The sequence below is a fragment of the Narcine bancroftii genome, chromosome 11 (assembly GCF_036971445.1).
Source record: "Narcine bancroftii isolate sNarBan1 chromosome 11, sNarBan1.hap1, whole genome shotgun sequence".
Classification (NCBI taxonomy): domain Eukaryota; kingdom Metazoa; phylum Chordata; class Chondrichthyes; order Torpediniformes; family Narcinidae; genus Narcine; species Narcine bancroftii.
In genome coordinates, this window is record NC_091479.1 from 17,292,001 (window position 1) to 17,317,192 (window position 25,192).

At 46.6% G+C, this 25,192-nt stretch overlaps 1 protein-coding gene and 1 non-coding gene across 11 annotated transcripts in view; both read left to right on the forward strand.

The window, feature by feature from the left end:
- The window catches only part of slc28a1 (solute carrier family 28 member 1), a 66,117-nt gene that overhangs the window by 22,780 nt on the left and 18,145 nt on the right, over positions 1 to 25,192 (forward strand). For 7 of the 10 annotated variants that reach the window (XM_069902734.1, XM_069902732.1, XM_069902735.1 and 4 more), the window contains 10 exons: positions 11,087 to 11,178; positions 11,271 to 11,344; positions 12,183 to 12,274; positions 14,577 to 14,766; positions 16,767 to 16,908; positions 18,854 to 18,967; positions 20,679 to 20,756; positions 22,320 to 22,400; positions 23,326 to 23,406; positions 24,519 to 24,644. In XM_069902734.1, coding sequence (XP_069758835.1) covers positions 11,107 to 11,178; positions 11,271 to 11,344; positions 12,183 to 12,274; positions 14,577 to 14,766; positions 16,767 to 16,908; positions 18,854 to 18,967; positions 20,679 to 20,756; positions 22,320 to 22,400; positions 23,326 to 23,406; positions 24,519 to 24,644 — 1,050 coding nt within the window. In that variant the 5' untranslated portion in view covers positions 11,087 to 11,106. Of the gene's footprint in view, positions 1 to 3,926; positions 4,314 to 10,836; positions 10,948 to 11,086; positions 11,179 to 11,270; positions 11,345 to 12,182; positions 12,275 to 14,576; positions 14,767 to 16,766; positions 16,909 to 18,853; positions 18,968 to 20,678; positions 20,757 to 22,319; positions 22,401 to 23,325; positions 23,407 to 24,518; positions 24,645 to 25,192 lie in introns of all 10 variants that reach the window. The other 3 variants (XM_069902730.1, XM_069902731.1, XM_069902728.1) reach the window with 2 other exon arrangements.
- On the forward strand, positions 10,872 to 10,983 carry LOC138746398 (U6 spliceosomal RNA). Its single transcript, XR_011346937.1, has one exon. It is a non-coding gene; the product is annotated as a U6 spliceosomal RNA (small nuclear RNA).

Sequence of the window (25,192 nt, forward strand, 5' to 3'; positions counted from 1 at the left end):
TTCTGGTAACCTGACTCGAGGAAGGATGGACTGGCTTTGGGGGCAGCGCTGAGGAGGTTTGCTAGGTTGATTCCAGAGATGAGGGGGTCAACCTATGAGCATAAATGGTGCAGGATCAGAACGTCCCACACATTTGTACCTTTTACATAACAAAGGAAGATAAATCATGTCACCCCTCAGCTTCTTTTGCTCCAGGGAAAATAGATCCAGCCTATCTAATCTCTCCTTGTAACCCAAGGCCTGGCAATATCCCTGACCATCTATTCAGCACCTTCTGTAGATCACCCACGCCGTTGCCCAGAGGTGACAACAGACCCCCACATAATATCCAAGTGTGGTCCAATCAATGATTTGCACAACTGCAACACGGCATCCAAACGCAAACATTAACTAAGAATAGCTTGAACCAAATGGATCTCAGCCAAGGGGCAGCCTGTTTAGCCTAGCGGTTAGCGCAACGCTGTGACAGCACCAGCAATCAGGACCAGGGTTTGAATCCTGTGATATCTGTGAAGAGTTTGGACATTCTCCCCGTGTCTGTGTGGGTTTCCTTCGGGTGGTCCAATTTCCTCCCACCCTTCAAAATGTACTGGAGGTTGGAGGACAACTGGGTGCAATTGGGCGGTGCGGGCTTGTGGGCCGAAAGGGCCCATTATTTTGCTGTGTGTTGAAATTTAAAATTTACATTTAAAATGAGAGGCACTGAGACCAATAATATTTTGGAGGAATAAATGCAGTCTTTTTTTTAATCCTTTCTGCCCATTATCTTAGAACCATCTCAGAATAAGGGGACAGCTATAAGAACTAAGATCAGGGAAAATTTCTTTATTCCGATAATTCCAATCTTTGGGATTGATTCAACATGGCAGATTCCAACAAGGCAGACGAGGAGTGGTCTTCACTCATCGAGATCTGACCTCATGTGCTGCCTCTGTGGAGTTTGCACGTTGCCTGTGTGCCCAGGGTCCCTCCCAATTCCCAACAATGTGAAGATCGGTGGGTCGACCAGCCGCCGTGCATCGCCCCAAGAGCATGGAAAGAAGGAGAGCCTGGGGTATTGGGTGCTTGATGGTCAGCGGGGATTCGATGGGCCGAAAGGCCTGCTTCCTTGCTGTGTCACTCCACTTCCTATCAAGTGTCAATTATTAAAATTTCAGATGCCCCAAATATCTGAAATAAACCAAGAAAAATTGGACATTCTGAACTGCTGCAGAGGGAGAAAATCAGATTAAATATTTCAGATCGCTGAGCCTTGGAGCTCACAGTTCAAGTCCATGAACTTTCAGTTGGAAAGTCACAGATCTGAAATATTAATTGTATTTCTCTCCCGGTAAGTGCTGTCCGACCTGCTGAGTAATCCCACGAACCTCTTGCGGCTTGCCAAAGGCAGCTCTCTTTGCTTGTACCTCTGGTTTGCCTGAGATTCCCGACTTCCCTTTCACGCGCTGGATAAACTGTGGGCACACCCCATGCGGTTGATACCCTGAATTTGCCCATGGGACCGCTCTTAATTGCTTGTCACATGACTTGGACCACATGGCCGGAGCTGAGGAGTATAAGCTTTGTACTCACCTCAGCAATGAGGACGCTCAAAGAGTTAACTGCAGACGCCGAGATATCGCAGATTAACCCAGCGGCTGCATTTCACTCCTTTTGGTTGTTCCATTGTCAGCCTTGCCAGAAATACCCAGATCGATCCCTTAAAAATGAAATCAGTTTTTAGTCATAAATGTTTCAACGGATGTTGTTATCTTCATTGCTTAGGTCATAAACAGCGAGGTGGACTTTGAGGGTAAATGAAGTGTTTACCTCCTGAAAACACTGTCAACGTTCAGAGTTCAAATTTACTGTCAGAGTATAACCCTGAGGCACCCAGAGGAAACCCACGCAAACACAGGGAGAACATACAAACTCCTTACAGACATTCGAACCCCGGGTGGTTGGCGCTGTTGCCCTAATCGCTTTGCTAATCATGTTTATCATGGATCTGGTCAAGAATACTCACCAATTAGCATTCAAATCCCTCCTTATTAATGGGGAGGAGAACTTTCAAAGGAGGGAGGCAGGAGAGCGTACCAGCACAGGTCATCTATGTCTCTAATTCCCCGCGCCCCCCCCCACATCTTCCTCCGCCTGACCCCTTTGATTTCCTTGCCTCTCTGTCTGACACCTGCCCCAGTCTATCATGATTCACCCCTCCCACGTGAGGCCTTGTCACACCCTAACCTCTATACACCAGCTTCTTTGCTACATTTGACAAGTTTGACAGAGGGTTTCGGTTTGAAACATCCACCTTTCTTATTCTCCCATTGCACCCCCTCGGACTGCAAGACTCTGCAGTGAAGTCAGCGGAAAAGACCACTGGGGGCTCTCTTCCTACCGCACTCAATGCATGCGGAAAGCAATAATCATGGTAAAGGGCTCCACGCCCCCCCTCACGTCAATTGTTCTCCCTTCTGCCATCTAGTCGGAGGTACCGTAGCGCTCGGGCCCTCACGTCCAGATTGGGCAACAGTTTTTCCCCCCAAGCCACCAGGCTCCTGAACTCCCAGAACATATGTGGATAGGGCACTGTGGACTTTTACAGTATACGTCTTAATATTTCAACGTGTTTAACTTCTTTTCTAATTCATACTTATGTAAGTATGCTCCGTGGTCCTGGAGACACACTATCTCATGTTTACCATGACCTGACTGGAAATATGACTTTACACAAATTCTCCCATGTGTTTTAAAACCATTTTTCCATCGATAATAAAATGTTTTATGGTATCCATTAATGACAGGGATGGAACATACTGTATATTTCATTCGTTTATGATTTACTGAGAGTGTCGCGGTTCAATTAGTTTTTTTTTTATTTAAACCATTGTGATAGTACAGATCCTATCACCAATGTGTATATGTACAGATGTACAGATGGTCGTGTAAGATGCCTGTGATTGGCTGAGAGTGTAGCCAGACCTACAGGCAGGTCTTAAAGGATGGCTCCTAGCCAGACCAGGTCATTCTGGACTGGTCGACCTACTTGTGATGTGCTCCAGTCTTTTAGTTAATAAAAGCCTTGGTTTGGATCAACAAGTCTTTGGTTCTTTCGACGCGCTCTACAACCATACAGCATGGTAACAGGACATTCTGGTGCACGAGACCGTGCACCCCAAATACACCAATTTCTTTGGTTTTCTTGGATGGAAACCGGAGCACCCAGAGGAAACCCACGGGGAGAACGTACGGACTCCTCACAGACAGCGCTGGATTGGAACCCGGGTGGCCGGCGCTGTGACAGCATCGCGCTAATCGCTTAGCTCACCGTGCTGCCTGGTTCATTGAAAATGAAATAATAGCAAATGTGTGTAGAACGATATAACGTGGGCCGCCGTAGACTTGGAACCTTTCTGACTTGCGCAGAAATCGGCTTGTGGGAAGTTCTCAGGCAGGGGATCCCTTTTTCCATGGGGCTGAAATGGCGGCCACGGGTTTAAGGTGCTGGGGAGTAGGTGCAGAGGAGATGTCGGGGGGGAGGGGTGTGTTTAACGCAGAGAGTGGTGGGGGCATGGAGTGGGCCACCGGCAGTAATAGTGGAGGCAGATACGGTAGGTTCCTTTAAGAGACAGGTACATGGAACTTAGAAAAATAGAGGGCATGGGAAATTATAATTTGTGGGCTGAAGGGCCGGTATTGTGCTGTAAGTTTTCTATGTAAACTGAGGACTAATTAGAAGGAGATGAGCAAGATGATAAGGGGAGAACAATCCTCTAAATGCAGTACTCCAGAACGAGCTCTGCTTACTGTCCCAGCGATAAATACTCATGTTCAATGCTCCAGAGGTCTATTCTGATCCCTGGGAAGAGTGGAAGCAGGTCCGGGAAAACGATCCAGGTCCACTTGGCAGGAGACCTAAACAACCTCATTATTTCTGTTTCCAGGTCAGTCACTATTTCTGGTTCTGTCGGGTTCAGAGGTCAAGCAAAAACACACAGTGAACGCTGGAGGAACTCAACCAGTCACGCAGCATCTGTAGGAGGAAAATACATATTTCTGACATTTGGAGAAGGGCTCAAGCCTGAGATGTTTCATTACCTGCTTGTGTGACCACCTGAGTAGCATTTCTGTGCGCTTTTCAGTACAGTCTCAGCGTCTGAGGATTTCTGTGTTTCATGCCTCTCAGACGTCAAGCAGTTCCGAGTGCAAGGGCAAACGCAGAAATAGTGGAGGAACTCAGCGTCCATAGAATAAAACAAAGATCCATAAACGACGTTGCGGGCCTGAGCCCTCCTACCAAGATAATGAGCAAAAGGCGGGCAGAATCCAAGGTGTGTTGGAAGAGAGTTAGGACGGACAAAATTACACCCAGGCAAACCTGGATTTGGGGCATGAACGATCTATTGCAATCGCCAGCAGATGTAATGTGAAGAGGGTTGGGGGGAGGGAGGGAGGGAGGGAGGAGTTTCTGGTCTCAACTCGAAGCAGAGGTGAAGGTTAGACAAGCTAATATTTGAAAAGGTAATTGTAAGTGATAGCTCTTTACGCCAAGATCCATAGAATGTTACAGCACAGAAACAGGCCCTTCAGCTCTTCTAGACTGTGCCGAACTATTAATCTGCCTGCACCCAGCCTATATCCCTCATGCGCCCATCCAAATTTTTCTTAATTGTTAAAATTGAGCCCCCTTTCACCTCCTCACCCTTCCACACTCCCACCACTCTCTGTGTAAAGAAGTTCCTCTTTCACCTTTAACCCATGTCCTCTGGTTTGTATCTCACCTCCCCTCAGTGGAAAAAAACCTGCATTTATTCTATCTACAATCCTCAAAATTTTGTATACCTCAATCAAATCTCCCCTCATCCCCCTCGGCAAAGAAACTTTAAACATTGTCTCCTGATTGAACTCTTACAAAGAACGAGGAGAATTGGGAGATAGAGAGTGGGTGAGTGAGGGGCACTGGGGCAGGGTACTGGTCAGTGGGGAAGGGGTTGCCCTCAAGACTGGATGCAATTAGGTCTCTGGCACCTCATTGGTTGGTCCTTTGCTCTGGATGCGATGGTCTGGGGAACGGAGTGGAGGAACCATTCAATTCGGAATGTCGCTGAGCGGTTACCTGGAATCGGTTGACCAAGCCTGTAGGGAACCCTGCCCACTGGAACCAATTCAAAGAATAAAAGTCTAAGAGTTTCACAGCATCATTCATCAGATTTAGATTTATTGTCAGAGAATATACAACCCTGAGCTTATTTTTCCTGCGGGCGAGGCAGAATTACCACTTATCACTAGTGGAAAAAAAAACTGTCTCAAGGTACATATGTAAACAAATAAAGAAATGTAAACAAACTGACTACAATACAGAGAGAAATAAAGTGGAAAAGTAAAAGTCCCCAATTGAGTTGGGGAGCCTGTTGAAGGAGGGGTAGCAACTCTTCTTGAACCTGGTGGCATGAGTCTTGTAGGCACCTACACCTCTTTCCTAAAGGCAGCAGTAAGAATGGTCGATGTAGCGGTTAGCACAACGCTGATACAGCGCCAGCGATCGGGACCGGGGTTAGAATCCTGCGTTGTCCGAAAGGAGTTTGCACTCACTTCCCATGTCTGTATGGGTTTCTTCCAGGTGCTCCAGTCTCCTTCCACCCTTCAAAACATGCCAGGAGTTGTGGACCAACTGGGAGTAATTGGGCTCATGTGAAGAAAGGGCCTGTTACCGTGCTGTATGTCTAATTATTTTAAAATAACAGAGCATGCGTTGGGTGATGTGGATCCTTGATGATTGCTGCTGCTCTCTGATGGCAGCATTCCCTGTGAATGGTCTCAATGCTAGGGAGGGTTTTTCCTGTGTTGTCCTGAGCTGTGTCTGCTACCTTTTGCAGGCTTTTCACTCAGTTGTATTGGTGTTCACAGCACATCTGTAGAAATTTGCCAGGGTTTATGATGACACACCAAACCTCCGCAAACTCCTAACTATCTTGATTAATAACATTTATAATGGTTGAAATGCAGGAAATGTGGTGATCAAACTGTGAAGAGCGAGATTTCATCAACACGGGGAGAGAAATGGGTCAGGATTGCGAAATTGACCCCTGCAGTTCTTTGAAGTTGTGTCGCGGTACCTTCGAGAGCTGTGGTTTTCAACCTTTTTCTTTCCGCTCACATCCCACTTTCAGTAATCCCTATGCCATCGGTGCTCTGTGATTAGTAAGGGGTTGCTTAAGGTGGGATGTCAGTGGGGAAAAAAAGGTTGAAAACCACTACTCTAGACCCAATTGTTCCTGAAATATTTTGCTTGAGAAAATTTTTCATTGGGTCATTTCCTTTGGAGTTATGAAACTGTACACATAACGAGTCAATGAGATACAATTAAAACAATGGTTTTCAACATTTTTCTATCCACTCACATTCCACCTTAAGCAATCCCTTACTAATCACAGAGCACCGATGGCATAGGGAATACTTAAAGTGGTATGTGAGTGGATAGAAAAAGGTTGAGAATCACCAGTCTAGATGAATACTTGTCCTGAATTTGTATTGTTTGTCTGTACGTGTGTTAATTCTAGTTGTGTTTTCCATCGAGGACCGGAGAGCGCTGTTTCGCCGGGTTGTACTTATAAAATCAGATGACAATAAACTTGACTTGACACAAGTTCAAGAGTTGAAAGGTCATGTTGCAACTCTACAAATCTCTGGTGAAACCACACTTCCGAGTATTGTGTTCAGTTCTGGTCACCTCATTACATGAGTGTGTGGAAGCTCTGGAGAGGGTGCAGAGGAGATTTACCCAGGATGTTGCTCGGATTTGAAAATAAGTCTTACCAGGGAAGGTTAGCAGAGCTCGGACTTTTCTCCTTGATGAGAGGCGGCTTAATGTCTACATGATTCTGAGAGGCAGAGATAAGGTGGACGGCCAGCGCCTTTTCCCAGGACAAGAACAGCAAACACCGGAGGACGTCTGGACAAAGTGAAGGGAGGGAAGTTTAGGGTAAGTTTTTTTTTTACACAGAGAGTTGTGGGTGTCTGGAATGCCCTGCCAGGGGTGGTGGTGGAGGCTAAAACTTTAGGGGCGCTTATTAGACGGGCACATAGATGAAAAGGAAATAGAGGGTTATGAGGTAGAAAGGGATTCGTTTTGTTATTTTGGTAGGAATATGTAGGCCAGCACAACATCAAGTGCTGAAGCATCAGTTTTATTGAGCTGTGAAGTCAAACCTAAGCTCTATGATGACTGACATCGCCGTACACCCATAAATACACACACCACTGCCACTCTGTTCACTACCATGTTTGTCAGCACCAACAAATTATTGTTGGACACATATTAAGAATTATGCATCAATTCCCTGAATTTCTGAACCTTCAACGCCTTTATGCTGGTTAACTCTGCTGTAGGTCCCTAACCCCACCCAGGCTAACCTCCCCTCCAATGAACAAGTGTCAACATGGTCTTGGCAAGGCACAAGACTAGTACCCAGAGACTCCATTTCCATGTATCTGCTCCCGTATACAGGCATTGTACCTGGAACTAGAACTGCCAATGGATTCAACCTTGAAAGTTACAAAGATTTTGCTTCCTGAACACTTTTGGGCTGTTGATCACAAAAATCACCTTAAAGATTTCCTATCATGTGTTTTTTTTTTAGATATCAGCTATTTTTGTGATTTCCTGTCATATTTTAAGTCTACTACAAAAACCACAAAATGCAACATGTCCTTGAAAGTTCATTTTCTGCATTTGCACTTGGACCTCTTCCCTGTTGGTCTTGGTGCAGTCGGTGATGAAAGATTTCACCAGGACGTTGCTACCATAGAAAAGCGGTATCAGGGCAACTGAATCCATCAGCACCGGCCGACTATTGTTGCCCACTGACATGAGAGGCACCAGATGCCGAGTACAGGCGAAAATCAGCGGCAAACCATTTTTAGGTCAGCTGAACTAACTCAGTGTGTCGACAACATTATGCAATTAAACATGCCAAATGCAAGAAAAGTTGTTACTCAACTTCCTACCTGCAAATCTTAGTGTTCAGCTTGAAGTTGTCTATTCAGGAAGCCAACCTTTTTGAAAACAGATTGCAGGTGAGTGCAGTGTACACCATGGTAATGCGCACACACCCTGAACAGTGAGGGGAGCTGGCAGAGTTCAGGAAAATCAGAGAGTAGATCACAGGTTGAGAGGAGGAAAGCTGGGTCAAGGGCAAAGCAAGAGATAATGTGAAGAGACTGATCCAATGTCATTTTCTGAGAACATCCATGGAAGGTGTGGTTACATATCCAACCACAATTAAAGATTCCGAGAGCTCCATTATTGGATGTAATCACCCCATCGATTAAACGACATGCTTGCTGTAGGAGTTCAAATGTTATGACGTGAGTCTGTGAACAATTGAAGACTTATCCCTGGTTCAAGGTTCAGAGGTTTGAGCTCAGTGATATTTATCTGTTTCTAAACTCCAGCAAGTACAATCAGACACTCCTTGTAGGATAACCTTTTCATCTCGAGGTCATTCTTGTGAACTTCTTCAGGACTCTGTCCAATGCCAACGCATCCTTCCTTAGACAAGGAGCTCAAAATACTGTTCTTTGTAATTCTGCTATGACATCAAGAACCCAGGCATGTTTCTACAGAGGTGTGGTGGAAAGTTGTGCTGACCGGCTGCATCATGATCTGGTCCAGCGGTCACCAATACCCCTGAGCGTAAAGGTAGTGGGCACAGCCCAGGACATCACAGGCAAAATCCTCCGCACAACTGAGTACAGGGAATCTGCCGTCGGAGGGCAGCAGCGATCATCAAAGACCCACGTCACCTGGCACACGCTCTGTTCTCGCTGCTGCCATCAGGAAAGAGGTATCGGTGCCAGAAGACTCGCACCGCCAGGTTCAGGAACAGTTGCTACCCCTCCACCATCAGACTCCTCAATGACTCAAACAGAGACTCATTTAAGGTCTCTTACTTGTGCACTTTATTCATTTTCTTTTTGTTCTCCCTGATTTGCACAGTTTGTTTACATTCATTATTGGTTTACAGTTCTTTATTTGTTTACACGTTTACGCTGTGTACAGTTTATTTTTTGCACTACCAATTAGTGGTAATTCTACCATGCCCGCAGGAACAAGGAATCTCAGGGTTTCATATGATGACATGTAGGTACTCTGACAATAAATCTGAAATCTGTATCCCTGTTGGAGTTGGCTTGCTAGACTGCTCACAAGAACCCTTCTCGTGCTCGCTTCGGCAGAACATATTCTTCTTCTTTGGCTTGGCTTCGCGGACGAAGATTTATGGAAGGGTTAAAAGTCCACGTCAGCTGCAGGCTCGATTGTGGCTGACAAGTCCGATGCGGGACAGGCAGACACGGTTGCAGCGGTTGCAGGGGAAAATTGGTTGGTTAGGGTTGGGTGTTGGGTTTTACCTCCTTTGTCTTTTGTCAGTGAGGTGGGCTCTGCGGTCTTCTTCAAAGGAGGTTGCTGCCCGCCGAACTGTGAGGCGCCAAGATGCACGGTTTGAGGCGATATCAGCCCACTGGCAGTGGTCAATGTGGCAGGCACCAAGAGATTTCTTTAGGCAGTCCTTGTACCTCTTCTTTGGTGCACCTCTGTCACGGTGGCCAGTGGAGAGCTCGCCATATAACATGACCTTGGGAAGGCGATGGTCCTCCATTCTGGAGACGTGACCCACCCAGCGCAGCTGGATCTTCAGCAGCGTGGACTCGATGCTGTCGGCCTCTGCCATCTCGAGTACTTCGATGTTAGGGATGAAGTCGCTCCAATGAATTTTGAGGATGGAGCGGAGACAACGCTGGTGGAAGCGTTCTAGGAGCCTTAGGTGATGCCGGTAGAGGACCCATGATTCGGAGCCGAACAGGAGTGTGGGTATGACAACGGCTCTGTATACTCTCATCTTTGTGAGGTTTTTCAGTTGGTTGTTTTTCCAGACTCTTTTGTGTCGTCTTCCAAAGGCGCTATTTGCCTTGGAGAGTCTGTTGTCTATCTCGTTGTCGATCCTTGCATCTGATGAAATGGTGCAGCCGAGATAGGTAAACTGGTTGACCGTTTTGAGTTTTGTGTGCCCGGTGGAGATGTGGGGGGGCTGGTAGTCATGGTGGGGTGCTGGCTGATGGAGGACCTCCGTTTTCTTCAGGCTGACTTCCAGGCCAAATATTTTGGCAGTTTCCGCAAAACAGGACGTCAAGCGCTGAAGAGCTGGCTCTGAATGGGCAACTAAAGTGGCATCGTCTGCAAAGAGTAGTTCACGGACAAGTTTCTCTTGTGTCTTGGTGTGAGCTTGCAGGCGCCTCAGATTGAAGAGACTGCCATCCGTGCGGTACCGGATGTAAACAGCGTCTTCATTGTTGAGGTCTTTCATGGCTTGGTTCAGCATCATGCTGAAGAAGATTGAAAAGAGGGTTGGCACGAGAACACAGCCTTGCTTCACGCCATTGTTAATGGAGAAGGGTTCAGAGAGCTCATTGCTGTATCTGACCCGACCTTGTTGGTTTTCGTGCAGTTGGATAATCATGTTGAGGAACTTTGGGGAGCATCCGATGCGCTCTAGTATTTGCCAAAGCCCTTTCCTGCTCACGGTGTCGAAGGCTTTGGTGAGGTCAACAAAGGTGATGTAGAGTCCCTTTGTTTTGTTCTCTGCACTTTTCTTGGAGCTGTCTGAGGGCAAAGACCATGTCAGTAGTTCCTCTGTTTGCGTGAAAGCCGCACTGTGATTCTGGGAGAACATTTTCAGCGACACTAGGTATTATTCTATTAAGGAGAATCCTAGCGAAGATTTTGCCTGCAATGGAGAGCAGTGTGATTCCCCTGTAGTTTGAGCAGTCTGATTTCTCGCCTTTGTTTTTGTACAGGGTGATGATGGTGGCATCACGAAGGTCCTGAGGCAGTTTTCCTTGGTCCCAGGCAGCACATATACTAAGATTGGAACAATACAGAGAAGATTAGCATGGCCCCTGCGCAAGGTTGACACGCAAATTCGTGAAGCGTTCCATATTTTTAAAAAAGAAATTAAAAAAAAGAACCCTTCTCGCCGTACCAAGTATAACGTGGCGATAAACTTGAATTTGAAATGTAATGTAGACTCCTTTTTTCCCTAACAAGCACTGAAGTGAATCCAAGAAATGGACAACAGACCGGCTTCTCTCAAAAATCCATACATTTATGGCATGGACAATGCAGGATTTGAAATCGAGGTAAAAAAATTTTTCAAATGTACTTTATTGCAGCTCAAGTCAAATCCCGCGCTAATTCCGTCGATTCCTTTCATTTGTGCTTTACGTTGCAGGAAAGTTCCCCAGCCACACACACAAACAAACCGCCACGGCCTTCCGCAACGAACGAGCATCCCACGATTGTGAGGTACTGGCCCCAAAAAGTAAATGTCTTTTTGTAACAAAGAATCGATCTTAAATGTTTACATTTTAAATGTAGTTATACAGCACCCTCCAAATACCCCAATGAGCCAACACCCCTGGTACATTTTGAAAGGTGGGAGGAAACCGGAGCCCCCTCCCCAGGGGAAAACCCACACAGATTCGAACCGTGTTGCGCTAATCGCTACAACAATCTTCTTTCACCAATTCTTTCAGGAAGGAGAGTAACTTCGTTCATATAATTTATCAATTACTTTCATTCATTTCCAACTGATTCATACCCAAATCCCTAATCCTCCATGGTTCATGAGACCCTTCCCAAGAAAGAGGCCCTTTGGCCCCATTATCGAGTATCTGTCTACCACCACTTCAACTGTAGCAGGCTCCGCTTTGCAGTATTTGTCTCAATGTGGTTTTTTTAAATTTTTACATTTTCACTTGAAGCCGATTCTGGCCATCAAAACCCATGAGTGAAACCCCTGACACCCATCACCCACTGGGATTGGTAGATTGAGGGAACGGTGAGAGTGAGCTGATTTTAAACATCCAAATTTTTCTACCTATTTATTTTTCACGATACTTTTGTCGATTCCTTGAGGCTGTTGAATTCCGGATAACAGGGGTTTTACGGTAGCCCAATGAACTCGCAATCCCTGACATTTGGGAGGAAATTGGAGCACCTGAGGAAAATACATGGGGCGTGCAAACTTCTTACAGACAGTGCCGAATTCAAACCATAATCGCTGACGGCATTTCGTTAACCGCTGCACTAACCAGTCTCCTCAGAACGGTGAATCAAAAGGTTTTATGCTTGCCTCTTGCAGAAAAATAACCGAAGCTGCTTCAAAAGTGAACCTGGCATACAAGACTCACTCCACGCTAATTAAACGGATAATCTACTTCATCGTCGTTGCAGGTAAAAGATGCTAATCAGCAGAGCGTAGAGGATCGACATCTCTTTAGCCAATTAGTATGTTCCGTTGTATAGGACGGTCCGCAAAATTTTCACCTTAAAATCGGTTCGCCCTCTACACTGGGTCTAAAGCTCTTACCTTAACGAAGGCTCAGCACTGCCGACGTCTTCCTTCCAGCACCGGCGCAATCTTGTGCATGCCTCATTAGTTATTTGCAAAGTCCCGGCACTCCTCCGCAGGGTTTCATCCGCCCGGCCCATCAGCTTTAAATGGTCCTGTTCCAGGAACCGACAGTGGTCTGTGTTAAAATGTCCAAATAAAATGTAAATCTTTAAATGATGATTAAAAATATTGTGATTTGATTTTAACAGCAATGACTGGTTAGTGGTAAGTGCCAGATTTTGGCTGTGGGGGGGGGGGGTGGAGGAGGAGGTCATCATATACAAAGGGAATTGCTCAAACCTAACATTTTAGGTGAAAATACCAGGGGGTCATCTATACAGAGTCATCCTACACCTTTATTCAATACACAAGCTTGTGGGATGTTTGTCACCACAAGGAGTTCCTTGAATGTGCAAACACATGGGGTTTAGGTACTCCAATGCTATCTGACATTAATCAATTGCAAAACAGTTTCCTCCCACATCGCAAACATCCCATCAGCATTAAGCTAGCCAACGTCCATCTACAAGATGCACCATATCGTGGACCCATCACAGAGACATGTGTCCCCTCCCCCCCAGGTAATTTTACAGTTTCTATTCCCCTAGTCGCTTGGCTTTGGTGGGGGCGGGGGGCGGATAAATTTATCAGCTGGGCTGTCATTACGAGGTGGCACACGTCATGGAGCTCCCACTGTTTTTGGGCCTTTGCCACCTTCTCTGTCATCTTCGCCTCTTTGCGCCTGTGTTTTCCTTCCTTCAGAAATACAGAAAGTGGTTAACGTGGAAGGTCATCTTTACCTGGACTACAAGACAAAGCTGCTCATTTTTCGGGTCTGCCATGGATAAATATTTGTTGAGCCAATGCAAAGGGTTTCTTTATATTTTAGCACTCATGGTCAATGACCTGCATTTGTCTAGAATTCCTCAGGTTCAGGGATTGAGCTGCTAATTCCTGCTCTCTCATCATAAAACCAACAAGTTGAGTTGATCACTATCAGTCTAAACTAGACAGACCCTTAGTTCCAAAGTAGAATTTAGCATCAATCACTTGTGGGGCCTGGGTTCAACTTTTGTTCCAGCATTTGCATCTACCACACTCTTCAGTGCTCTACCATTTACCGTGTACATCATATCTTGGTTTGTCCTTCAAAAATGCAACATCTCACATTTTTCTGCATTAAATTCCATCACAACACACCCTCCCCCCACCCCACCCCTTCTCGGGGATGGAAGACCATTGCCCTAAATACGGTTCAAAAATTATAGGCTCTTCAACGCTCGAGAACAAAATAGTGGATTGGTGTATATTCCTTTAACAGAGACAAAGCTTTATGCAGCACAGAAGCAGGCCCTTTGGCCCATCATGTTCATGTTAACAGTCAAGTACCCATCTGTATTAATTCCATTCACTGGACCTTTTCCTCTGTCCGGGATTCCATTATCCATTTACCGAACTTTTTTTGTGGTGCCAATATGACGTCACAAGTTGAAGTCCCATCTTCCCCATGTGGGACTCTGACGCTCTGCTGCCGCCATTTTGTTAACAATGGCGCTCTTGCGTACCGTACAAGCAGAGATCAAGTTACTCTTTGGTACGTATTAGACATTATTCCATGCTCGAAAAGCCTGTATTCTACTAGTTCGACTGAGCTGCTTAAGCTTAAAACTGGAGAAAGAAAACCCAATAACCAAAAACCGTCCATTCTCAAGCTTTTCAGATCTGGGGAAGCGTAGTGTACAGCACATTCCGATGGCCATTACAGTCCACTTTAGATTTTAATAGCATTATATTTTTCACCCATGTTTTTTCCTGGTTTTTAATCAAATGGAATAGAAATATTTTTAAAATCTGGATTCAGAAATATTAGTGGTTAAATTATTGGGTGGTTAGAAAATCCATCTGATCCCCTCAAGTCCTTCAAAGAAGGAAATCTGCCCTCTTTCCACATTCTGGCCCACGTGCGACTCCACACCACCAATGATCTTGGGCCTTAACTAGGCTCTTAATGCCGACATTGCCGGTGATGTCTGAAGCCTGGTCCGGCACTTGCTGACATCGAAACCCCTTGCCCACATAAGCAGCCCCCATCACCCAATCAATTGACCAAAGCAGCTGACCAGTGGTTTGTATCTTCCCCAGCCTTCCTTGGATTTCTTATCACCGCATGCATTATGAATCTTCAGCGAGCTCTCGCCCTCCTAATCATGACCTGCATCGCGACTTTCTTCGTGGCCTACGACCTTGTGAAACGGTTTCTGGGGAAGCGGATTCTTCGCTTCTTTAAGCCTGTGTTTTCCTTCCTGCAGAAGTGCAGAAAATGGTTTAAATGGTAAGTCGTATTTACCAGGACTACAAGACAAAGCTGTTCATCCATGGTTGAGAGCATTAGCAAATGAAAGGGTTTCTTTATATGTCACCACTCATGGTCAATGACCTGTGTTTGTCTGGAATCCCTCAGGTTCAGGAAGATTGCTCTCCAAAACATAAAACCATAGAACACATACAGGCACTTCTAGCCTGTGATGAACTCTTGTTCTCCCCAGTCCCACTGACTTGCACTCAGACCATAGCCCTCCCATCCATGCGCCTGTCCAAATGATCTTTGCGTCAAAATTGAGATTGCATCTATCAATTCAGCTGGCAGCCCCTTCCACACTCCCACCACTCTCTGCTTAAAATATTTCCAAAAATTTCTGCTTGCATTTACTCTAACTCCTGTGGCAAGCGAAGATGAACACGGTGCCTTGTAGCTTTTCAGCTTTAGGCGCCACGTGCCGGGGCAAGGACTCAGAGGCGAGTGCTTGCCCAGGACAAACGCCTCCCTCTGGGTCGCACACCACTGGGCCTGGTGGTGTGTGAGGCACGACAGCCAAAGTGACGCGGGATCGTGTCTGTTCCAAGGCCGTGCTGGTCGCTGGCCATTGTCCTTTTGGATCTGTCGCCCATCGAGTTTGCTGCTGTGGACTGCTAGGGAAATTGTCACAGCTTCCAGCCCCTGCTGCCAGACTGACATGTGTTATTTGCCCATAACTATACCCAACATAACTTTTTATACCTTTATCAAATCTCCCCTCATTCTTCTACGCTCCAGGGAATAAAGTCCACCTCTGTTTAGCCTTTCCCTGTAACTCAGCTCCTCAAGTCCCAAGAACATTCTTGTGTATCTCCTCTGCACTCTATCAATCTTATTGATAGCCTTCCTGCAGTTAGGAGACCAAAAGTGTATGCAAATTTGGTCTCACCAATGTCTTATACAACATCATCGTAACATCCCAACTCCAGCACTGAATACTTTTATTTATGAAGGCCAATGTGCCAAAAAAAATCTTTTTACCACCTGTGACACCACTTTAAGGGAATTGCATGTCTGTCTTCCCAGATACTTCTGGTCTACCGCACTCCTCAGTGCCCTACCATTGACCGTGTACGTCCTGTCTTCGCTTGTCCTTCCAAAATGCCACACCTCACACTTGTCTGCATGAAGTTCCATGTGCCATTTTGCAGCCCATTCTTCCCGCTGGTCCTGCAACCAATTCCAGCCACCTGGGTGAATCACTCCTCCAAATAAGGCATCGGGGCATTCGCATAGATTTTGTGTTCTGCCCTCTTGCCTGAGATTTGAGCACCGCTTTATTGAGCACCTCTGGTCGGTCCACCGCAATGGCATGGTTCTCTCAGTGGCCGCCCATTTCAATTCGCCGCCTCATTCCCTTGCCGACATGTCTGTCCATGGTCTCCTGCATGGCCAGACAGAGACCACCCGCAAATTGGAGGCACAGCACCTCATCTTCCGTCTGGACACTGTCCAACCGGATGGCATTAACATCCAGTTTCCCCATCCCACCCTGTCTCTTTTTCTCTCTCTCTCTCTCTTTTCACCGAGCTAAAATCAGCTCTCACCTTTCCTTTTATCATACCCCCTTTGTTTGTTGGTCTGGACTCCTCCCTCCTACCCCCCTCCCATTCTTCCCCCTTTCTCTCCCCACTCTTTAATGAGGAGCCTGGCTGCTTTTTGCTTAGGCCTTGCAGAAGGGCTCAGGGCCGAAACGTCAGTCATATATCTGTACCTCCTGTGGACGCTGCGAGACCCACTGAGATCCTCTGGCGTTTAGCATGTGTTTTTACTACAGTCACAGCGACTGTGGATTTCCACTGTGCGAGATTTGAACACAAAACCCTTGTGTCAGGAGCTAAAGACAAATAGCACAAAAGAACCCCCCAAAGTATGTAGTTCCACACGGTCTTTAGGGTACGTGCTCATAACACCCACCTTGGTCTCAAAATGGTACAAAGTGAGCGGCCTAATGTGTTGGGGTTTCCTCCTGCCAGGATCATTGCCCTGCTGGCATTAATCGGACTAATAGTCTGGTTGAGCATTGACACTTCACAGAGACCCGAGCAGCTGATTTCCTTCGGAGGACTGTGCATGCTTGTCACCCTGATCTTCATCTGCTCCGCAAAGCCACTAGCGGTGAGTCACCCCTCCACCACCCCCACCCCCCACCCCCCACGGCTCTTCTATCTTCCAGACCACCTCGCGCATTTCCACCCCTGCAGGTAGGAGGACCAGCGTGGATCTGGCAAGGAGCCTTCCATGGCATAAGGGAGCAGGCACGTCCCTAACAAGCACATCTGGGAAAGTGGAAATCAAAAATCCCGCAGACACCGTTAAGCCGAAATAAAAGCAGAAAATGCAAGAGCTACTCGGGTTAAAGCAGCGAGAATTATTAACTCTCTCTATTGTGGTGTAGTGTTATTAGTTTGACCTTTGACCTGTGGCTAATGTCTCAGGGGCAACTTGGCGATAGAGCTGAAGGAGGGGCCACGCACGAAACGTACTGAGGTGTAGGTTAATTGGATACATGTTAGGCAGCACGGACTCATGGGCTGAAATGCGCTAATACCGTGCTGTAGGTCAAAATTAAAAATTAAATTATATGTTGTCTTAAGCCTGGCATGCTTCGTCAGGATAGATGCAGGCAGGCTATAAAAGCAGCTCACATATACAGACACTGTGCATTACATTGATTATAGATTGAACACATGTTGATGCACATTCTTCAAGCAATGGGACTCAACAATAGCATTTATTGTCTTCAGGAAGATTCAATACAACAGAAATATCTCATCAATGTCCAACAATAGGCAAGAGGTGCTGAAGTAAGCCATTCAGCTGTGATACATTCTCTTACATTTGTGGTGCGTGTACGCTCAATGCTAAATTCAATAAAAGTGAATTTAATGTTTCTCCAAATTCCTACGTGATACAGAAAATCTGAAATTATTGTTGTGTTCAGCTTGAAGTTGTCAATTATAGTCCCAAATTTATTTCAGGAAGCAAACCGTTTGGAGAAAAAAAATTGTCCAGTGACCTCATATGAATATGGGCAGGAAAGGCTTAGAAGGATCTTGTTCATTTACTGGACTAGCCCAGAATGTCAACTTGGCCAGCAAGGACAATAGGCAATAGGACATTTACGAGGGGAGTCCAGAAGTCTGAGAGAGAGGGCATGGCACTGGGGATGAGGAAATCCCACCTTGAAAAGACGGGACAAACCATCAGGTTTTCTACAGAGACGGTTAAGGAGAAATTCAATGGAGTTCAAAAGGTGAGAGCCATTGATCGTCGAGGAGAAACTATTCCCACTGGTAATGGGGTAACTATCAAGAGATATTTTGAAATGGATAAAGTGAAAGCTTTTAAAAATGAGGTTTTTTTTAAGATTAATAGAGGATTTGGTGATGATTAAAAAGGAAAACGTTGCAAGATTAAGAGCAGGGGAAAGCTAATAGACACCATGTATTATTCTGTTCATTGATAAGATCATTTACAACAAACGTTGGTAGCACTCAACTGCTTCCCCTATCGTGGAACTCCCTGGGTCTGTGTCTAATTGACGAGCTTACAATAAATCTAACCCACATCTTTGGACTTGAGGTCATGATCTGAGGTCAATCACAGGCCCAGAAGAATGGCAGAGAGGATCACTGGAGTCTCCATCTCTCCCCAACGACCTGATCTACTGGGATCGTGGTCTAAAGAGGCCACGCAAAATCACTGAGGACCCCCCTTCCACCCCGCACGCAGCATCTTTCAGCTGCTCCCGTCGGGGAAGAGATACAGGAGGATCAGAGCCAGAACCATCAGGCTGAGGAATAGTTTCTTCCCACGGGCAGTGGGCTGAACGAGCAAAGGAACTGCTCGCACTAAACATACGAAGCAATATTTATTTATATATACGAATACTTGTCCTGCACGGTTATTGTTTGTCTGTAAGTATGTTATGTCTGGTAGTGTGATTGCATGTCTTGCACTGAGAACCGGAGAACGTTGGATTGTACTTGTGCAATCAGATGATAATGAACTTGACTTGACCTGTTTGAGTGTGGACTAACTGTTGCTTTTGAATGCTCAGGTATCCTGGCAAACCGTCTTCATGGGACTGGGCTTACAATTTGTCCTTGGTATCTTAATAATCAGGACAGAACCTGGCTTTCAGGCTTTCCAATGGCTTGGAATCCAAATTCAGGTACGTTTAGAGGGAAGACAACTGTGGGGATATCCACGACCCATAGCATGTCGCTGTTAATAAATCAATTCAAATAATTTATAATTCATACAAGTAGAAATAAGGTATTCCCCACCATTTAATCATGAGCTGATCCATTTCCCCACTGCCCGGCCTTCTCCCCATATCATTTGATGCCCTGGCTATCAATCTCTGCCTTAAATACACCCAATGACCCGGCCTCCACAACCGCCAGCAAATTCCACGCATTCACCGCCCTCTGGCTACAGAAATCCCTCGGCATCTCTGTTCCAAGCAGATGCCCTTCAATCCTGAAGTTGCGCCCTCTTGTCCTAGACCAGTGGCTCTCGACCTTTTTCATCCCACTCACATCAAACTTTAAGTAATCCCTATGCTATAGGTGCTCTGTCATTAGTAAGGGATTGCTTAAGGTGGGATGTGGGTGGAAAGAAAAGGTTTGAAAACCCACTGCCTTAATTGTACCGCATGGACTCGTTATGTGCACGGTTTCAGAACGCCAAAGGAAATGGGCCAATGACAATTCTTCTCAAGCAAAATATTTCAGTAACAATTGGGTCTAGAGCAGCGATTCCCAACCTTTCTATCCCACTCACGTCCCACCTCAGGCAATCCCTTACTAATCACAGAACACCAACGGCATAGGGATTACTTAAAGTGGGATGTGAGTGGAAAGAAAAAGGTTGAGAATCACTGTCCTAAACTCTCCCACCATGGGAAACAACATTTCTATACCTACTCTGTCCATGCCTTTCAACATTAGAAATGTTTCAATGAGATTCCCCATCATTTTCCTAAAGTCCAACGAGTCCAGGCCAAGAGCCGTCAAACATTCCTCATAATTATAACCCTTTCATTCCCGGAATCATCCTTGTGAACCCTCTCCAACGTCAGCACATCTTTCCTGAAATGAGTAGCCCAAAACTGCTCAAAATGCACCAAGTGGGGCCTCAGAAACCCTCAACATCACATCCCTGCTCTTGTATTCTATTCCTCTTGAAATGAACGCCAGGAATTAGGTAGGGATTACGGGACTGAAATGAGCACATTCGTTGCACGCTGTCGTTTTCAAAATTAAAAATAAATCGTGGGATTAAAGCAAAACCCCTTGCACCTTCGTATTATCTGCAAACTTGCTGACCCCTCCCTTCACTTCTTCATCTGGGTTATTTATAAAAATCGCAAAGAGCAGGGGTCCCAGAAACTCCACGAGTCAAGGACCGACCTCCAGGCAGAACATTTTCTCTCCATTTCTACATTCTACAGACAAGGCAATTCTGAATCCACACCACCAAGGTTCAATGGATCACCTCGCACTTACCCGGATCAACATCATCAGTATTTAATGTGACCTGCTGCCTCAGTTCAGGACAAGGTACCAGGCCAAGTTTGCCTCGGAAACCTGGCAGGACCAAATGCATCACCATTCATTCCAGTCCTGTAAATCCCTAACCAGCAACACTGTGTGACCACCTTCTACCACAAGTACTGTAGTTTTGGTCCAGACGGAAGGGAACTCTTCACCCATCCCTTCAGACCAATGAGTAATAAAAGATGACCTTGCCAGCAATGTCGGATCCCGGGAACGAACTTTCAAGAGAGCAATTCTACTTCGTTCCTCAGAAGCAACTTCAAGACTGAAGTGTTGTTGTAAACAATAAATCTTATCATTTGTTTTATTTAAAATTTGCAGACCTTTCTGAATTATACGACTGCAGGGTCAAAATTCGTGTTTGGAGAAAATCTGATCGATGGCATTTTTGCTTTTCAGGTCAGTCTTCCACTTCCTGTTATTCTGGTGAACTTTTGCTGCTCGACCAATGTTCTAATATTCCTGATGTAACCTAATATCCCACCTGGGAACCCTTCATCTAGATGACATTTACTTCTCCGTTTTCCCTCCCCCCCCCAAGTCTCCTTTTCTCTATCCCTCTGTCCTCTGGCTCCCCATCCCCATCCCTCTTCATTCAGAGAGCTGCCCCCTTCCCCTATCATCTCACCCTTTTGCTTTCCTTCCCTCCCTCCTGTATCCACCTTTTGCCTATTGGCCTGCACTCCTCCCCCTACCCCTTCCTTCTCTCCCCCCACCATTTTATCCGGTTGCCTGCCTGCCTTTTGCTCGCGCCTTGACAGAAGGGCTCAGGGCCAAAATGTTGGTTACCCTTTGCTTCCAACAGAATTTCTCCAGCACTTTGCTTAACAATATCAAAGGTTCCTTGTATTGTCACGGAATAATATATTAAAAATCTAATATTCATGATATACGTTTGTCTTCCTTAAGGGAAACAGAGAGTCTCTGTAAGCATGCCCGGCACCCCTAACCATAGGAAAAAGAAAAGCAAAACAGTATCCCTGCAGAGACATTGAGGGTCCGTGAATTCGCCTCCAGTGCTCAGTATTGAACACGAGTTAGTCCCAGTGTGATGACATTGTTGTAGAAGAACACAGCTGGAGGTTAACCTGATGAAATGTCTAACCTAGTGTTATCAGGGTTCTAACGTTGGGGTAGCGAGCACATTAAAAAAAAAACACCTCGACGAATACCAGATGGCGAGTGGGTGGTCGAATGGCGGGCCGCACTGATTTTTCAGCGGCGTTGGACCTGAGCGGGGGAGGGGGGGTGGTGGTGCCGGACTGGAGGGTGGGGGGGGACTGGAGCCGGGGGAGGGGTGGTGGAGGTGGCATTGGACTGGGGGTGTGGGAAAAATGTGCCCCCCTAGCTGAGTGTTACCAGTCACCAGTAATTTCAGGTGTGAGAGAAGTAACTGGTACAGATTTGAGTGAAGTCAAACTAGATGATGCCTGTGGAGAATCCATGTGCCACGTGAATTCATGGTGTTTCCCTCTAGATAGTCACATGACCTGATTAACATACTTGGATGAGGAAAGTAGGTTAGCTTCCAGCCCATGATCCCAAGTCGCCTGATCACACCCAATTCATTTACAACCCCGGTACGTTTTGAAGGGTGGGAGGAAACCGGAGCCCCCGGAGGAAACCCAGGCAGAGCACGGGGGAGAGCGTACAAAGTCCATACAGATAGCATCAGATTAGAACCCAGGACGCTGGTGCAGGCAACACTGTGGCGCTAACCACTACGCAAAATGCATTGCCCTTTGTATTACCTCAGAGACAAATATTTTCCGGGTCACTTGGAGAAATGAGATACCCTTTTCCACACCACAGATCTGTAACATCTCCTGAAGTGGCAGGCGGTTATGGGGCTTTGGTTTCTAACGTTGCCTTGGCTGTTCTCCGCCTGTCTGAACGGATTGTCCTTCTCCCTGCATTAGCTCCTTTAGGATTTGATTTGACGCACCATCTCTCTGTTCACAGGCATTACCGATTGTTGTCTTCTTCAGCTCTGTGATGTCCATCCTGTACTACCTTGGTGTGATGCAGTGGATAATTATTAAGGTAATGAAAATGTATCTGCGGTCGGCAGGCCACTGAACCCAGGAGACGTTAGTGTCAGCCCACGCTTTTCTGCTTCCGAAAAATCATTCCCGTCGGCTTCAATGAGATACACACAGGAGGCAGGATGCAAAGTGCTAGCACCTTTCACCTGAACATAAAGTCTCTCTCTCCCTGTGCCACCACCTCGAGGCCGGACCACCCTGCCTTTACTTCACTTTCCCAGATTGACTGGTTAAACATGTCACCACCCAATCTGCAGTCTATCTGAAATAGAATGTTATAATGACACCGTCACAGCACCAGGGATCCGGGTTCGAATCCAGTGCTGTACCTTCTCCTCATGTCTGCGTGGGTTTCCTGCAGGTGCGCCGGTTTCCTCCTGCCCTTCATGTAGGACATTTGGAGTATTTGGACGGCATGGGCTCCTGGGCCATAAGGGCCTGTTACCATGCTGTAATTAAGAACCCTACAGCACAGAAGCAGATGCTTCAGCCCATCTGGACTGTCCCTAATCCCATTGATTCGCACCCAAACCGATCTAAATTTTTCTGTTTTCCTGACCAACTAGAACCCACATTCAGCATTTCAGCTGGAAGCTTCACCACTCTCAGTGTGAAGAGGGTCCCCCTAATGTTCCCTTTAAATGTTTCTCCTTTCACCTTTAACCCATGTCCTCTGGTTAATTTTTGTCTCACCCAACCTCAGTGGAAAAATCCTGCAAGTCTTTATCGATACCCCTCACCATTTTGCACACGTCTATCAAATCTCCCCTCCTTCCCCGATGCTCCAGAGAATGAAATCCTATCCCGTTCCACCTTTCCCTGCAGCTCAGCTCCTGAAGTCTCTCCTTGGTCCTTGTGAATCGCTGCACCCTTTCAATCTTATTGCCGCCTTTCTTGTAGCTGTTATGGTGTTGTTTCACCAGATTGCATGGCTGATGCAGATCACAATGGGCACATCAGCAACGGAGACCTTGAGTGCCACTGGCAACATCTTTGTGGGGCAGGTAGGTAAACCATTCACGATAGGTGAGGCAGCCGCTACTCTCCTCAACATCAGTGAGGCGGGGCGATCACTTCGTTGAGCACCTAAGGCCCTGTCTGCCACAATAGCGTGGATCTCCCCAGTGGCCGCCCATTTCAATTCCCTTGCCGACATGTCTCATGCGCCGCCAGACTGAGACCACCCGCAGCTTGGAGAAACAACACCTCACCTTCCATCTGGGCCACCCTCCAACAAGATGGCATTAATATCGACTTTTCCGGTTTCCTTCACAACACCCCCTTCCCCTTTTTCTTCCCTCTGACGCCTTCCCCAGCTCTGCCTCTCCCCTTTTCCTTCTGTCTCCTATCACAGAGTAAAAGTCTATTCTTACCTCTCATACCACATCCAATTCACACCTTTTGACTGTCAATTTCAACCCCTCTCCCTCCCGTTCTACAGTTTTTATTCAGACGCCTTCCTGTTTTTTGAAGGAGGGCTCAGGCCCGAAACGTCAGTCATATTTCTTTACCTTCTTTGGTCGCTGTGTGACCGGCTGAGTCCCTCCAGCATTTCTGTGTGGTTTTACCACAGAGTGTCTGCAGACTTCCGTCCTTCACTCTCACAGTTAGACTTTCACTCATCCCAACTGTCTTTTCGCTTTGCGGTCAATGGAATCCCTCCTTGAGAATGTCGTTGGTTTAAGACAAGACTCCAACCCCCTGGTCAGAGGCAAAACTGGCTCGAAGGCAGATTCCTCTTTCAGGAGAGCAGCTGTGATACCCACTGTGGTAATACAACCACCGGACTGTCGGTGACTGCCTGTGCCTCCTGTCCACACCCCTGCACCGCCGCCTGCAGAGGTCGACCCTCTGTACCTGCAGGGAGGTAACCTGGAAGACTGGCTCCACCTACTCCCTGCCAATCACTGGCCCCACATAAAGGCTCGCACCGGCCCTTGGGCAGGGGCAGAGCGCACCGAGCCAGAGAGGACACTGAACCTGGTGTGCAGATTTTAAGCTAATTAAAGCCTGTAGTTCGCACTGCACCCTCGTAAGCCAAACTTACTGCGGCAAACAGAGCCCTTCTTCCAAAACTGCTTTCTTCTCACGACCATGAAGGAATATTTCTTTTCAGACAGAGGCACCACTTCTCATCCGACCCTACTTGTTGGAAATGACCAAGTCAGAGATTCACGCCGTGATGACTGGAGGCTTCTCCACGATCGCTGGCAGTGTCCTCGGAGCCTATATCTCCTTTGGGGTAAGTGCAGGTTTGAGATTCTATCTAGTAGAAACACAAAAATGCAGGAGAAACTCAGCAGGTCTTGCGGTGTCCATGGGAGGGAGGTAAGGATATAGATAACCAATGTTTCAGGTCGGAGCCCTTCAAGGTATTAAAAAGGTAGAATAGTGTGACCCAGATGGGACACGGACCTTGAAGAAAGGTTTAGGCCCAAAACGTCCGTAATATTTCATTAACTACTACGGATGGTCCGAGACTTGCTGAGATCCTCCAGCGTTTTTGTGTGTTTACTACAATCTGCAGACTTTCATGTCTCACTGAATGACCATCTGCACTCGTCCTCTCTCTCGACGGGACAGCAGAAATCTGGGAATGGGTGACCAAAAATGTAGAGGCTGAGGTTGAATTCAATAGGTCAAAATGGCGATGCATAAATTTTGGGGTCGGTTAAGAAACAAAGGTGGGTAACAAGAGTTAACAAGCATACAACCAGCAGGGACGGTGTCCACGGGGGCGGGGGTGGGTGGGGGGGGTGGAGGGACCAGCACATACGGCGGGCCACTGGC